Source organism: Pleuronectes platessa, chromosome 5, assembly GCF_947347685.1.
Source record: "Pleuronectes platessa chromosome 5, fPlePla1.1, whole genome shotgun sequence".
Taxonomy (NCBI): domain Eukaryota; kingdom Metazoa; phylum Chordata; class Actinopteri; order Pleuronectiformes; family Pleuronectidae; genus Pleuronectes; species Pleuronectes platessa.
Window position 1 is genome coordinate 490607 of NC_070630.1, and position 16717 is coordinate 507323.

The following is a 16717-nucleotide window of genomic DNA, read 5'->3' on the forward strand; positions in this document are numbered from 1 at the left end:
ACTCTTGTCTTACATGTCTAGTTTGGACTTGATTGGACCATGTATGTTCGAGATACAGATGCTCGTGTTTTGATGGCGTGTAACCAAACTTTAACCCCACGCCACGGTCACACGGTGTGAAGGGAAAGAAATCCCTTAATCATTTTTTATCTCCATCTTGTTGTGATGACACTCATCTGAATTTGAAGTTGATCTGATGAAAGCCCTGGGACAAGTACGTAAAAGTAAAAATGTGGGATATTGCCAAAATGGCCACTAAAAGCAAAATGGCGGACTTCCTGTTGCATTTTTCATAATGCTCCAATAGACTTTTTTCTATGATTAGTCACGTTACACCAGTGTCTAGATTTTGGGGAAAATCGCTTATGTGGAAACCTAGGGGCTGGTTCCAGGGGGCGCTGTTGAGCCATTTTGCCACGCCCAATTCAAATTACTCCAGAATACTAAATTGTCCGCAGACCTTGAATTTCCTGCAAAGTTTCACAACTTTTTGAGCATGTCTAGACCCTGAAAAAGCCCCCCGAAGGGAAATAATAATAATAATAAAAATCCTTACAATTTCAATAGGGCCTCTCACCTTTCGGTGCTCGGGCCCTAACTAGGGCTATTTTGTAGCACTAACGGGCCCGAGCACAGGCAATTTCAAGTCTGTTGCGGTCGGTGAAGAGAGAACGTTCAATGAGAAGCGCTCGTCTCTGCGTTGCATGCGTTTGGGCACTGCGGCAAGGACTATCGCTTCACTTACTGTAGCCAGCAGGAGGCTCTATGAACTAGAGGTAAGTAACCTTGAAACTATACTACAACAAAACCTATTGCTTTATCTATCATCATATGCTTACATGCCGCAAGGCTTTTTTAATATAAAACTGTTATAAAAGTTACCGTTTATTTAACACGTCTAATGAACAGATTGAAGCAAGTTAGCTGCAGGGTCGTATGTTTGGTTGAGACTTTATGTTTTATTATAATAAGTTAATATCAATATGCTACACGTGTAAATTGCATGTGATAGTAACTATGTTTCACCATTATTCTGTTGAAGGCTGGTATATCCACCATTACTATTCCCACCGCGTTTATTTAGCCTGTCATGGAGTTTTAAAGTGAATATGACAGTTTAGATATGATTATAATCTCCACACATCAGTGTTGTAAACAGTTCTCAAATTAATTATATAATTATGTTTTCAAACCGAGGGAAGTGGAGAGACTTGATGTGGACTGTTATCAATAGCTCTGTGGGAGATTATCACCTTGAATATTACAGATGAGGTAGAAAGACATTTTATCTATTTTTACAATGTTGTATTTCTTTCAGTACTTTTATCAAAAGCGACTTAAAATATGTGCATTTAACCATTAGGATACAAACCCAGACCACAGTACAACGGTTCTATCTGAAATCTGTTGTGCTTCATACACAACTCAAAACATTCTTTAACAGTGCGTTTCTTCTCTTTATAGATGAGGAACTGCAGCACCTGACGTCGTCAGCAGCAACATGGTGGTCAACACGTGGACGACTGCATCATCATCAGAAGCTACACAACACTTCTAAATTCCTCCCTTAAATAAAGATGGCCTGCAACTGTTTAGTGGTAACAGTCATTGCTCATTGTCATGGATAACAATTCATTTCTATCTTTATTATTGTTGGTTAAAATAATAGAAACTTATTACAACAATGTGTATCTTTTGCTTTCTGATTTGATACACTTTAGATAAGAACCCAGTGTTTAATATTTCTGCTTTGCCATAAGAGACAAAACATGGTCAATTGGTCATCACAGCTGTGTCCTTCAGGCTCGTCCGTCCCTAATAAAATGAGAGGAAACATAAAAATAATCAGATCATAATCATTTCATCTTAGGAAATAGGTAGTGTACATCATTTTCAAATTCTCTATGAACACTGTCTGTTCTAGTAAAGTTACAATATATTATATCCACCATTACTATTCCCACCGCGTTTATTTAGCCTGTCATGGAGTTTTACAGTGAATATGACAGTTTAGATATGAGTATAATCTCCACACATAAGTGTTGTAAACAGTTCTCAAATTAATTATATAATTATGTTTTCACACCGAGGGAAGTGGAGAGACTTGATGTGGACTGTTATCAATAGCTCTGTGGGAGATTATCACCTTGAATATTACAGATGAGGTAGAAAGACATTTTATCTATTTTTACAATGTTGTATTTCTTTCAGTACTTTTATCAAAAGCGACTTAAAATATGTGCATTTAACCATTAGGATACAAACCCAGACCACAGTACAACGGTTCTATCTGAAATCTGTTGTGCTTCATACACAACACAAAACATTCTTTAACAGTGAGTTTTTTCATCTTCATAGATGAAGAACTGCAGCACCTGATGTCCTCAGCAGCAACATGGTGGAGATCTGATTTGATACACTTTAGATAAGAACCCAGTGTTTTATATTTCTGCTTTGTCATAAGAGACAGAACATGGTCATCACAGCTGTGTCCTTCAGGCTCGTCCGTCCCTAATGAAATGATAGGAAACATGAAAGTATGTCATAATTATAGAGAAAGAGTTACATATGAACAAAGTGTGTATTCTTATTTTCGGTGGATATTCAACTATGTATTTGAATATGCTTTTGGATTAAAACGTGCACTACCATGACAATGAATGTTTAGTATGGAGCTATTTCACATTAAAAGTATTGCATTATAATTTAACACATTATGTATTATGTGCAATACTTTCTAAGTAATGAAAACAGGTCTGTACCTGGAGTCAGTGTTCAGTCTGGTTGGATTCAAGTTGTGTCTTACGCTGGACATCCTAGAGGAACATTGAACACAAATACACAGATATGTTAAGTCATACATGTGCCATGTTATCTGCTTAACAGACTTTTACATGGTAATAATAAAATATGAATTCAAAGTTAATCAGATCATAATCATTTCAGCTTAGGAAATAGGTAGTGCATATTAGCCTACAATTCTGTATGACACTGTCTGTTCTAGTAAAGTTACAAGGCTATGATTTACTCATATTTAACAAAAGAATTCAGTGAAGTCTGTCTGAGATTAACGATTTAAATACTGAAGGTGGGAGACACGGTTACTTTTCACTGTAACACGTTACAACACTACTCTGAAGAAAGAGCTTTAGGACACGTACTGCTCCTTTGAACAGCTGCTCTTGCAATGCAGATGTGACTTTAAACACTCAGGTTTCTCAGGTTTCAGTTAGCATCGCTAGCCCGCTAGCGAAACTAACTTACAAGCCGACACACAGTCTCCTGTCTCAGAGTCATCCGCATAAAGTAACGCTTATATCTGCTGGGTGGACCCGCTCATGTCGTTTCATGTCGGTGTTTGTCGGTAATAACCCCAATCGAGTCGAAGAACAGTTACTGCACCCATGCGAAGATATTGTTAGCTTGCTTGTTAGCGAGCTAGTTAGCCTCCGGCGCTAGCGAAAAAGAAGCCGACACACAGTCTCCTGTCTCAGATTCATCCTTATAAACGAACGCTTATCTCTGCTTGGTGGACCTGGGTTCATGGCGGTTGTTTCGGTAACAGCTGGCATTCGCATCGAACCCGTTGATATACACTGAGCTGGTATGTAGCTCTCGGATTAGCGTCCCTTAGCTATCACGGCTGATTCAAAGGCACCCTGCGAATCACATCGAAATAAAATACTTAACGTGACTTACCACAGAAACGGAGGCGCAGACATCGTTACCGTGACCGTCAGGAGAAGGAGCAGAACATCAAAGTGTGTAATTTACTGGGTATGTGGGTGTAAGCCATTTCATGAGGCGTTCACTTGTACCTGGTTAAAGCCGAACTCACAACACACAGCACAGCTTACACTGTGGCGTCACGTGAATTTCAAACATCTATATCGCTTAAACAAGGAAGTTAAAAACAAATTTACCCCCCTCAGAGTTGTCATGAAGGAAGAACTTAGCGATTGAGACTAAAACCAAAGTTTGAGCAATGCTGTAAAAGGTTTAATTCTCCTCTAAAGTTGGCCACCCTGTAAACACAGTCTGTTAATGCATAGATAACACAAAGCATGGTCTGACACTGCCATCTAGTGACTAAATATTGCAGCACATCTGCCAGATATAGATGTTTTCATACCTCAAACTGGAAGCCACACCACGGTCACACAGTATTATGAAAAGTTGCAATTTCGTTAACTTTAGATCTTCATCTTGTTTTGAACACATGCATCAAATTTTTACGTTGATTTAATGAAGGCCCTACGAGTAGTGAATCAAACTGTAACACATAGAAAAACAAGACATTTGCTGTTGCCACCAGGGGACGCTGTGATTTTAAGTCACGATTTCTGTACCGATGTCTTCAGGCCGCGACTCTTGTCTTATGTGTATAGTTTGGACTCGATTGGACAAAATATGTCCAAGATACAGGAGCCCGTGTTTTGATGGCGTTTAATCAAACTTTGAGGCCACACCACGGTCAGACGGTTTTGCTAAAACTTAATCCTTCAATAACTTTAGATCTCCATTTTGTTGTGATGACGATCGTCTAAATTGTAAGTTGATTTGATGAAAGCTGTAGGAGGAGTACTTAAAACAAAAAATATCGAATATGACCAAAATGGCCACTAAAGTCAAACTGGCGGGCTTCCTGTTGCGTTATTCATAATGCACTGATGGACTTTTTTGTGCATCTAGTCATGATACACAATAGTCTTTGTTTTTTTTGAGGATCGGTGAATGTTAAATGAGGGGCTTTTCCGTAGGTGGCGCTCTTGAGCCATTTTGCCACGCCCTTTTCAAAATACTCCAGAATACGTAAATTTTCGCCGCCTTCGAATTTACTGCAAACTCCTACAACTTTTTGAGCACATTAAAGCCCTCAAAAAGCCAATTCATTTAAGCTAAGAAAAATAATAATAATAATAATAATAATAATCATTTCAATTTCAATAGGGCCTCTCACCTTTCGGTGCTCGGGCCCTAATAACTAGGGCTACGTTGTAGCACTTGCGGGCCCGAGCACCCGCACGTTGAAGCCTGTTGCGGTCGGTGGAGAGAGCGATCGATGACCAAGCGCACATCATCGATCGAGCATGCACTTCTCCACAATAAATGCGTTTTGCGCTCTGCGGCAGTAGGATTGCCAGTAGGTGGCGCCATCACTATTATTACGCACAGACATCTATTTATCTGTTCATGTAGGCGCTCTGATGTAGCGTGAGCAATTTTGTGTCAATCGGACAATGTTAACACAACTTAATATTCACACTGATCAGTAGGTGGCGCTATGACCCTGAACTAATATTTATATGTGGAGCTGTTCAGATTAGTATTGTGATCATAGGTCAGTAGTTTGGAGCCGGTTGGATAATGCAGAGTGGATTAACAAAGTACTTCCTGTTTCCTGGCGAATCAGTAGGTGGCGCTATGACACTGAGGAAATATTGACACATAGAGCTGTTCAGGCTTGTACTCTTATCATGTGACAGAAGTTTGGTAGTGATAGGACAATGCACAGTGGACTTATGAAAACATCGTGTCCTTTGGCGAAGGATGATCCTTCGCCAAACATCAATGTTTACATGGTTTGAGGAAATGTCACAATTCTGACCTTGATTCAATGACTTGACTGAGCTCATTTGAGCTGTATATCTTAAAGCAGCCAGGAGCAGTTCATCAAAGTATAAAACATGTCACTTCCTGTAGCCACCAGGGGGCGCTGTAATTTCAAGTCATAATTTCTGTGTAGATGTCATCAGGATGGCACCCTTGTCTTACATGTCTAGTTTGGACTCGATTGGACAATGTATGTCCGAGATACAGAACCTCGTGTTTTGATGGCGTTTAATCAAACTCAAGACGCCACGCCACGGTCACACGGTGTGACGAAAGGTCAATCTCTTAATCACTTTTTATCTCCATCTTGTTGTGATGGCACTGATCTTAATTTGAAGTTAATCTGATGAAAGCCCTGGGACAAGTGCATCAAGTAAAAATGTGGAATATGGAAAAAAAATGGCCACTTAATCCAAAATGGCGGCCTCCCTGTTTGGTCAAGCATACCTATCCAAGATATTTTTTTGTTTGTTATGAAACGACACATGTCCCGATAGATTTGTATAAATGTCGGCCATCGTAGTGCCGGGGTTGCCCTATAGGGGGCGCTGGTCAGTTTTTTTGCCACGCCCATTTCTTAAAACCATATGAATATCTTCAGGGGGGGGCTGTTGTTACACACATGTAGTTTGAGAGAGATAGAATCATGAACACTGAAGTTACAGCAATTTCGTGTTTCACGGCGAGTTGATGAACTTTAATGCCACGCCATTCATATGGCGTTTGACGAAAAGTCACGGTAATCTTATGTCTTCATTGTCAATGTCTTGGGACCCATTTGATACAGTTTGACATGGTTGAGGTCAGTGGATGAGGAGAAATTCATCCAAGTGTAAGACAAGCAAAAAACAAGACATTTCCTGTTGCCACCAGGGGGCGCTGCGGTTTTAAGTCATCATTTATGCATAGATGTCATCAGGCGGGGACTATTGTCTTACATGTCTAGTTTGGACTTGATTGGAACATGTATGTCCGAGATACAGATGCCCGTGTTTTGATGGCGTGTAACCAATTTTTAACGCCATGCCACGGTCACACGGTGTGATAAAAAAAAAATCCCTCAATCATTTTTTATCTCCATCTTGTTGTGATGACACTCATCTGAATTTGAAGTTGATCTGATGAAAGCCCTGGGACAAGTACGTAAAAGTAAAAATGTGGGATATTGCCAAAATGGCCACTAAAAGCAAAATGGCGGACTTCCTGTTGCGTTTTTCATAATGCTCCATGAGACTTTTTTTCATGACTGGTCACGATACACCTATATCCAGATTTTGATGAAAATCCGTTATGTGGAAACCTAGGGGCTGGTTCCAGGGGGCGCTGTAGAGCCATTTTGCCACGCCCAATTCCAATTACTCCAGAATACTAAAATATCCGCAGACCTTGAATTTCCTGCAAAGTTTCATAACTTTTTGAGCATGTCTAGACCCTGAAAAAGCCCCCCAAAGGGAAATAATAATAATAATAATAATAATAATAATAAAAATCCTTACAGATTCAATAGGGCCTCTCACCATTCGGTGCTCGGGCCCTAATAATAATAAAAATCCTTACAGATTCAATAGGGCCTCTCACCATTCGGTGCTCGGGCCCTAATAATAATAATAATAATAATAAAAATCCTTACAGATTCAATAGGGCCTCTCACCATTCGGTGCTCGGGCCCTAATAAAAATCCTTACAGATTCAATAGGGCCTCTCACCATTCGGTGCTCGGGCCCTAATAATAAGAATAATGCCTACAATTTCAATAGGGCCTCTCACCATTCGGTGCTCGGGCCCTAAAAACAGCTACTGCAATTAATCCTTTCAACTTCATATTTTATGATGCATTAATTTAAATCTCTATGAATGTTTAAGGTTGATGTGAGTTACTTTATGAAGTTTGTACATTTTTTTTTGTAGTTTTTTTCCTAACACTTGTTGAGGGTTAAGGACAGAGGATGTCACACCATGTTAAAGCCCTATGAGACAAATTGTGGTTTGTGAATATGGGCTTTACAAATACAATTTGGTTGTTTTATTGATTAATCAATTTTACTTCGTAAGATGAATTTTAGAAGATTTTACTGGATATTTTCAACCTTAGATATAACATATGTTGACATTTAACGTTTTATTACATGTTAATATGAGTTACTTTTGCCAATCAATACAGTGTCAATGAAGTCCATCAATCAATGAGATGATGATGTTGTTTGACCTGATTTTCTTCAATTTTTTCATTTTAAATGCTGCTCATTGCAAGAGAATAACTTCTTTTCTTTCCACAAAAACAGCAGCGGCTACCAATTGTGGCCTCATTGCCAGTGACCCTGTATGTAGGCGGAGTACCAGGATAGCAGACTCGTCGATTTTCTTCTATGATTTGATGTTTGTTATGATGTGATCATATTTTTACTGAAGATCAAAGGGGGGAATGAAAGGGTAGAGTTTGCTACAGAGGACGGACACAGCAGATAGACACAGAGGAGGATTTCATGTCTTTTTTCATATTACGTTTTATGAAACGCCTCTTTGTATAAGTTCTGGCTTTTTTGAACTTGCGGCCAGTTTTTCCACTTTGAGCACCCGTGCTTGTTGTGTAAACTCTGCAGAGCTCATTATTATAAAGACTCAAAAGCAACTCCAGTCTTCCAACTAACCCTAACCCTATTCCATTATTTCAAATCTCAAGATGAATTTCCATCACAGCATATATATATGCATGTATATATATATATATATGCATACGCCAAAAAGCTGCAGGAGAAATCTCACAACATTTGTTCTAATGAAGACACTGATTAGTGAGAGTTCAAACTCCAGCTCCCAGAGGCTGAAGTGTCCTCAGGTGGACGATCACCTCATTAAGTTGGACACGGTTAATGAAGTCCCTCAGGTCAAAGGTCACTGCAGCTCATCAACGTGTTTGTCCCTGAGGCGTCTTCACACGAGACACAGTTTCCACTGGTTCCCTCAGAAAGGACGGAGCACTTGGAGTTTTCCACAGAGACCAATCAGCAGGACCGGTAAGGACCTCCCCTCGGACCTGTGGACTTCAGGTCACATGACGAACAGAAAGTTACATGTGAATTTTAACTTTCTGATTCTTGTCGTGTAGAAAACTTTCTGGAACTGTTGAGTTGATTCCTGCTCACATTCACTGAAATGCTCTTTTATCAGGGACTTTCACTTCTTGTTCACTGATCTGTCTGTGATACATGTGATCAACGTGCTTCTGCATGGTACTGACCCTTGACCTGTGACCACCGACCTGTGACCTCTGACCTGTGACAACTTGTTTTGCCGTTTTAATTTTGTTAGGGTTAGCTCCAGCGCCCCCTAAAGGCTGGTTTCTATACTGCTGATGTGATGTTTACATTGCAGCAACCAATCAGACTGGTTGATCTGCATAGCTGCACAACTCATTCTTCTCTGATGTCCTCATGTGTCTCTGAGGGAGCGGTAGTGGCCTAGAGGATAGAGTGGTCGTTCTCTAACAAGAGGTTGCCGGTTCAATCCCCACTCTTCCCCATCTGCATGCCGAAGTGTCCTTGGCAAGATACTGAGCCCCTAAATGGCCCCTCATAAATGTTGAGTGTACTAATTGTAAGTCGCTTTGGACAAAAGCGTCAGTCACATGACATGACATGTAATGTAATGCAGCCGTTCTCAAACTGAAGAAGCCAAACCTGTCATCACAATACGATCCATACACAAGACGTCAATCAAATATTTCCATACATATTCTTTGTTTCATAGCCAGAGTATTTGTATATGAACATGGCATATGCAGTGCAAATCCAATAACGTCCGTCTCACATGTCCATAAACTGAGGTAACACTGGATCTCCTCAGCCTGAGTGACCCGGTAGTTCCTCTGGATAAACTGGACATCGAATCACACATTGTTCAAACGTGTTTTCACGTGTCACTCACCTGATGAGAGGGAGGATGTTGTCAAGGTTCTGATGTCCGACTGAATGGAAGTCAACGTCAGGCGGAGACCAGGCCCAGCATCCAGTCTGTTCCTGTCCTTTGTCTTTAAGCCACAAGGGCTGAACATCCAGTCTCACACAGGTAAGTTTTGGCAAAAGGCATGAGAACCATCAACGTCTTCGGAGACACATCAGTATACTCCAAGTACACATGTGTCCAGAACTGTGTCAGTTGCGTCTGTGCAAAGATCAGCTTCAAAGACGTATCACAAGAAGATCCACAAGTCTTTCCTGCTCCCTGGAACTGAGGCCTGCGATAACGGTTCTGGATCCAGCTTATCTGCTCGCTGAGTGCAGGGACATGTCTCCGGAGCTGCGTCCTCAGGGTCCACAGGTGCTCCTCGATGACACAGGCCTCTCCTCTTTGTTGGGAAACTCACACAGGTGGTCAAAGGACTGGTAGTTTTTCTGGACCACTCTTTTGTCCCATAGCTCGAGCTTCCTTCTCGTGGCCTCTATCTGTCCGGACAGGAAACAGGGTCAAGGCTTTTCCTTGGAGGGACAGCTTGAGGAAACTCCCACAGCCAATCGAAGTCACAGAATCGATCTGACAGTTCAAGTTCCCGACCTCGTCACTCAGTTCAGCACTCGACTGCTTCAGTCACATTTTATCGCTGATTATTCAGGGACATTAATATCAGCAGTTTTTTATGAAGATTGCTAAAGTGGAGGACCAGCTCAAATCTCTGAGGAAACCCTGACAGTCATGTTGTCTGAACACTGTTCAGCTCAGTAAAAGACGATAATCGTGTTGCACTAATCAATCGCTGTCAGTGATTCAGTCTGAGAAAAGATGAATTTGAGAATGAATTCCATGTCAGAGGCAGAGTCTTTGGTCTGAGTTGCAACGTGAAGTGGGTTGTGATGACGTGGGACGGTCTCGGGGGACGTTCCTGTTGTTAAAGGCTCGTTGAGAAGTGCAGTCGACTGCAGCTCGTTCTGTCGGCTGCTTGTTAAACAGACGTCTGAGTGAGTTCAGCTGCATGTTCACGTGTTTGTGACGCGATGTCGAGGAGCTTGTGTTGCTTCAGTGTCAGAAGGAATGAAAACAAAGGTGTTGTTTGTGTTCAGTGAACCAAAGGATTTCAGTTCTTTGGGGGGTTAATGTTTCAATATTTCTAAACAGTTTTTACACTGAAAACGAAAACAATGCTGAATTCAACGTCATCAACTTCATCCTACTTTGTTCTTGAGGCTTATTTACAAGTGGGAACTTTGAGATACTTGTTCTTCATGTTGACTGCAGTGATTTACGTGTTCATCCTGATTTCCAACACGTCTCTGATTGTAGTTATCTGTATGAACAGAAGTCTCCATGAACCTATGTACGTGTTCCTGTGCAGCCTGTTTGTAAATGAACTGTATGGTAGCACAGGGCTGTTTCCTCTGCTCCTGCTCCAGATCCTCTCAGACGTTCACACTGTTTCTCGTCCTCTTTGTTTCCTGCAGATCTTCTGTTTGTACACGTATGTACACATCGAATTTACTAATTTAGCCGTGATGTCTTATGACCGATATCTGGCCATCTGTTGTCCTCTGCAGTACAACACACGTATGACGGTGAACAAAGCAGTCACCTTCATTACTGTGCTCTGGTTTTACTCTTTTGTGAAGTTTCTGGTTACGCTATCGTTGAACATCCGTTTGCCTCTTTGTGGAAACGTCTTGGACAGTTTGTATTGTCATAACTTCCTTGTGGTGAAGTTAGCGTGTTCCGACACCACAGTGAACAACATCTACGGACTGTTTGGAGTTGTTCTGACCGTCTTAGTTCCTCTGCTTCCGATCCTGTTCTCCTACACGAAGATTCTCAAAGTTTGTTTCTCTGGTTCCAAACAGACGAGACAGAAAGCCGTCAGTACCTGCACCCCCCACCTGGTGTCGCTGCTCAACTTCTCTTTCGGCTGTTGCTTTGAGATCCTGCGCAGCAGGTTTGATATGAGCAGCGTCTCCACTGAGCTGCAGATCATCTTGTCTCTGTACTTCCTCATCATTCAGCCGCTGCTCAGTCCCATCATGTTCGGAATGCAGATGTCAAAAATACGACAAACGTATAAACGTCTGTTCTGTTCTAAAGTCACGACGGTGTCTGCTCACGAGAATCAGTGACAGCAGATAATTCACAACATTGCAGCAGATTAAACACCTGACATGTTAGAGACGTGTTATGTTTTAATATGAACTTTATGGAACACGTCAGGGAACAGATGAGCTGGACGACGTCTGAAGCCTCACTTCTCAGTCACGTGATGGAACATGTGTGTCCGGGGTTAAAGGTCATCTTCATCTTTGAGAACATCTACTTGTGTGTGTTTACGTTTCCTCTGTGAGAAGAGTAGGACAAATTATAGCGTCTTTATTTATTTTTCTATTTTCTATCTTTATTCTTTTGTTAGATGATACTGTAACAAAAGGCCGGGTCCATCTTGAACTGTAATCTGTGATGATCATCTGTTCATTCATGAAGCTCTGATCCTCCAGGATCTTCTGTGTTTGGTGAATCTGAAGCCGTTTGACAGAGCTTCTGAAGTTAGAGAGCTTCACAGCGTCTGCACGTCAGCTTCACTCACTACAGGTGGATTCAGAAACATCTGGGAGATGAAGAGGAGGGATGTGCGTCACCTCAGCAAAATGTAAACGTCACAGACAAAGTGTTGGAAATATTTCACCAATTTTTCCGTTGATTCTATAAATAAATTGGAAATAAAACAACATTACAAATTGTCTTTTCACTTTGTTATCACGGAGTTTTCACTTCAGACTGAGGAAGAAAAAATTATGTGAAGGTTGTTTAGGTTCTGAAAACTTCCTGAATGAAGTTTGTATGTTTATAGTCAAGAAATATCGTAATGTACAAAAATATCATGGTTATGACATTATATAATAATATATTAATGACACATATGATCATCTAATGTTAACGATACATGTGAATCATGTTTGATAATATGTTAATGACATCTTGTCATGAGCAGCATGTTGTGTACTTCACGTGACACGTATGACGTGTGTCTGTTCTAATAAAGCAGCAGTTCTAAGTTCAGTCAGTGCTTCGGTCTGCAGGAGACGTGTAACGTGTTCGTGGCGTCACTCCACATGTATGTTGACTGAGTGAGGAGGACAGACATGTTTCCGTCTCGTGTCTTTTTAATAGTAAACAATGTTGTCAGAGTGAAGCTCAGTAAACATGAAGGTAACACGCGTGTTGTTCAGGGAGGTTAATTAAAGCAGAAGGTTTAGAACATGAGAGTGTTTGATAAACTGTTGTTGTTCTTTTATCAACTCAAACCAGAAACATGATCAATTCAACTTCATCATATTTTATCTTCAGCACTTATTTACAAGTGGGAACTTTGAGATACTTGTTCTTCATGTTGACTGCAGTGATTTACGTGTTCATCCTGATTTCCAACACGTCTCTGATTGTAGTTATCTGTATGAACAGAAGTCTCCATGAACCTATGTACGTGTTCCTGTGCAGCCTGTTTGTAAATGAACTGTATGGTAGCACAGGGCTGTTTCCTCTGCTCCTGCTCCAGATCCTCTCAGACGTTCACACTGTTTCTCGTCCTCTTTGCTTCCTGCAGATCTTCTGTTTGTACACGTATGTGAATGTGGAGTTTTGTAATTTAGCCGTGATGTCGTACGACAGATATCTGGCCATCTGTTGTCCTCTGCAGTACAACACACGTATGACGGTGAACAAAGCAGTCACCTTCATTATTGTGCTCTGGGTGTATTCATCTGTGAAGTGCTTAGTTACTTCATCGTTAACCATCCGTTTGCCTCTATGTGGAAACATCTTAAATAATTTGTATTGTCAAAACTTCCTTGTGGTGAAGTTAGCGTGTTCCGACACCACAGTGAACAACATCTACGGACTGTTTGGAGTTGTTCTGACCGTCTTAGTTCCTCTGCTTCCGATCCTGTTCTCCTACACGAAGATTCTCAAAGTTTGTTTCTCTGGTTCCAAACAGACGAGACAGAAAGCCGTCAGTACCTGCACCCCCCACCTGGTGTCGCTGCTCAACTTCTCTTTCGGCTGTTTGTTTGAGACTCTTCATAGCAGGTTTGATATGAGCACGTTTCCCTCTGAGCTCAGAATCTTCCTGTCTCTGTATTTTCTCATCATTCAGCCGCTGTTGAATCCTCTCATGTTCGGACTGCAGATGTCAACGATACGAAACGCCTGGAAACTCCTCATCTGCGCTCAGACGTCACAGGGATTTTGAACAACTTTAACAAACGTGTTGATGAACGACGCCGATTTAAATTAAAGCTCATTTACACTTCAATGTTTGTTATTTCATGGTTCAGCCTCAGACGTTTTAATCAGAAGCTTCATGATCTTTAGCTTTAGCGCGTCTCTCATCCTGAAACTGTGACTCAGTGTTTCAGTGTTAATCTCAGACTTCATAAAACATTACGTAAGATTGTTGGAAAAGCAAATAGAATGCATCTCCCACAATGCATCTCTTCCCAACAGTAACCTTTTCCTGATGAAGTTTATTGGCCATGTGTCTAAGAACTGTGAATTAATCTATATATATAATATAAATGTAGAGTATAAGTAAACTAGAACATCCCTTTAACAACAGTCTCCTTATGAACACATTGAAATTCACTCGAGTGTCATTGGATCAAATCAAACTGATGAATATCAGTCTGATACTTTTCATCATTATTGTTTTATGTCACAAAAGGTAAAGAAAGAGATCATTGATTCCTGGATCCGCCCCCTGATCCAGATCTGCATCCAAATTTAACGAGTTCCTCTGTGACCCGAAAACCTTCCTGCACAGGTTCACTGGACATTTCTCCAGACGAACGATATGAAAACAAAGAGACAAAGACATGAAACTAACTTTCAAAAGTCCAAACTCTCCAACAAAGTGTTTTCACTGCAAACCCACAGAACCAGGTTCAGTTTGATCCAGACCCAGAACTCCTCCTCTGCTCTGAGGAACCTTTCACATTCTGTATATGGATATAAAAGTTCATATGTATTTATGTACATTCATAAACTGATTTAATAATGTTTTCATCACAGCCTGAGCATCGTCACAGTGACACAAGCAATTCCCATTTTTTCTAGAAACACTGGGACGAAAGCCTGTATGTGTTTTAATAATCATTTATCATTTGGATTTATGAGCTGCTGTGATTTATGAATATTTTGTTGCTTGTATTGTATTGTTTATATAAAGATATGGATGCTTTTTGTTTATTAACATTATTCAAAACAACTTAATAAAAAGAAAACATTCATCAACAAATACTAAGAAAATAAACATGATTTCTTATGTAAAGTATAAACATCTTTTCTTCATTGTTTCTTTTGTAAATCACATTTCATTGAGCTGATGCTTTTATTCAGAGAGACTCACAATGAATTCATCATGAGGGAACAGCCCAGAACAACAAGAATCAAAAAGGTAACATTTGCTTCAAGAGGCCGTTGTTGAGTGACAGCTGTGCCTCGCAGTGAGGGAGCAGCTGATTGGTCGATGCAGAGCGGAGTGGACGGGTTGTGAGGTTTGACCAGGTCCTGGATGTGCACTGGAACCGACTTATTCTTCTGCTGATCTTTAAGAGAACTTCCTTCTCAGTCTGAGCCACTGAGGCCGAAGATCCATCAGAGTTCACCTCAGTCTGTGAGTCTCGTCTCATTAATGATTATTTATTCATTATTTATTAATTAATCATTTTATTGATCCGAAAAATCACAAAAGTTATTTTCCACAAATCTGATGGATACATATAAAAAACATTAAATAAGCTCATTTTTAGCTCCCGTGCTTGTTGTGTAAACTCTGCAGAGCTTATTATTATAAAGACTCAAAAGCAACTCCAGTCGGAGAATTCATTATTTCAACTCACAAGATGAATTCCATCACAAACTTGGCGTCATGAACAGGATCCCTTGAAAGATCGTCTGGACCTGAGAAGTCTTCGGTGGGTGGCCACCCAGGAGAGAAACAAATCTTCTGCCTCCACCTCCAACAGTGAAGAGACGCGAGGACCGAAGTGACTGGGGCTCCAGACCTTCTTCAAAGACCTCTCCTTGGTCATCTTATATCCGGTGAGGTGTTGAAATTCTGATTTTCACAACTGTTTAGATGATTTCTCAAATACGAAATCAAACATAAGAAATAACATATTTAAAAGATTTTATCTGGAACGGGTGTATTGGTCGTTCTCTCTGGATTATTGTGGATTATTAATGTTAATCTGACCCATTTTGTGGCAATCATCCTAGTTGAAGGCATTTCTCCTGTTTTGCCAGAGAAAGAAACAAGGATTCGTGGAGACGTCCGCATCTTAAATTAGAATGTTGTGAAAATTGTGGATGAGTATGATTTCATAGACCCGATAGGATTGGGAAGTCAAGATCTTCATAGCCCATATTGTGGACGTTATGGTTTCAAGACACGGACGGGAAAGTGTGACATTTTTCCAGTATGGTCCAGAGACTTTGCTTTTCCTCACAACGGGTCATTCAGTGTTGAAAAAACTAAACTTTTAAGAGAGAAACTCTTCGTGAAACAGGTAAAAAAATGTCAAGGTCACAATATGGAAAGACAGAAGATAATAAGAAGTGTCTTGAAATGTGGGAAGAAAAGGCAGAGTGTATGGACAGAATAAAACATTTAAAAACAGATTGTTGACAAGAAGGAAACTGAGAATGTTGAAAAGAAAGTTGAAAAGTAATCATATAGATCTCTGTATTCTCCCCTTACAGGGTGTGGCAGTCCTCTTCTCAACGCCTTTCTCCTCACCAACGACATGATGCGGTTAATGTAGCATACGTCAACGCTCTCAACACACTCCGCAACGCCCTGGGGACCGCCTTCCCCAATAAAATGTACATGTCAAAAAGAACGGGATGCAAACAATAACCAGATGAAACCGTAGGAGATTTCCTCACATGTCTGACCGTCCTGTTTAATCAACACAGCAGCATCCCCATGCCTGACAACATTGGCAACGATCCAGGGGCTTATGAAACACATCTGAAACAGCCCCCCCCCCCCCACTATGGACAGACGTAGGCCTCACCTGCATCGGGCTTGAGGATGCTCGCTTGACAGAGGTCAGAAGTCATGCTGAACATGCTGCAC

General features: G+C 40.8%; 2 protein-coding genes and 1 long non-coding RNA gene across 3 annotated transcripts; 2 read left to right on the top strand and 1 right to left on the bottom strand.

Annotated features, from left to right (window-relative positions):
- Nucleotides 1–1029: 1029 nt before the first annotated feature.
- Nucleotides 1030–4308, bottom strand: LOC128440701 (uncharacterized). The gene is made up of 3 exons (XR_008338559.1): nt 3700–4308; nt 2763–2816; nt 1030–2511 (listed from the first exon to the last, which is right to left on the bottom strand). It is a non-coding gene; the product is annotated as an uncharacterized LOC128440701 (long non-coding RNA).
- A 6301-nt stretch (nt 4309–10609) lies between these two features.
- Nucleotides 10610–11705, top strand: LOC128440364 (olfactory receptor 11A1-like). The gene is made up of 2 exons (XM_053423050.1): nt 10610–10628; nt 10723–11705. Exon 2 carries the CDS (start codon nt 10746–10748, stop codon nt 11703–11705), a length of 960 nt encoding a protein of 319 aa, XP_053279025.1. The 5' UTR covers nt 10610–10628; nt 10723–10745.
- Nucleotides 11706–12892: 1187 nt separating this feature from the next.
- LOC128440365 (olfactory receptor 1509-like) lies at nt 12893–13828 on the top strand. Its single transcript, XM_053423051.1, has one exon. It carries the CDS (start codon nt 12893–12895, stop codon nt 13826–13828), a length of 936 nt encoding a protein of 311 aa, XP_053279026.1.
- Nucleotides 13829–16717: the final 2889 nt, after the last annotated feature.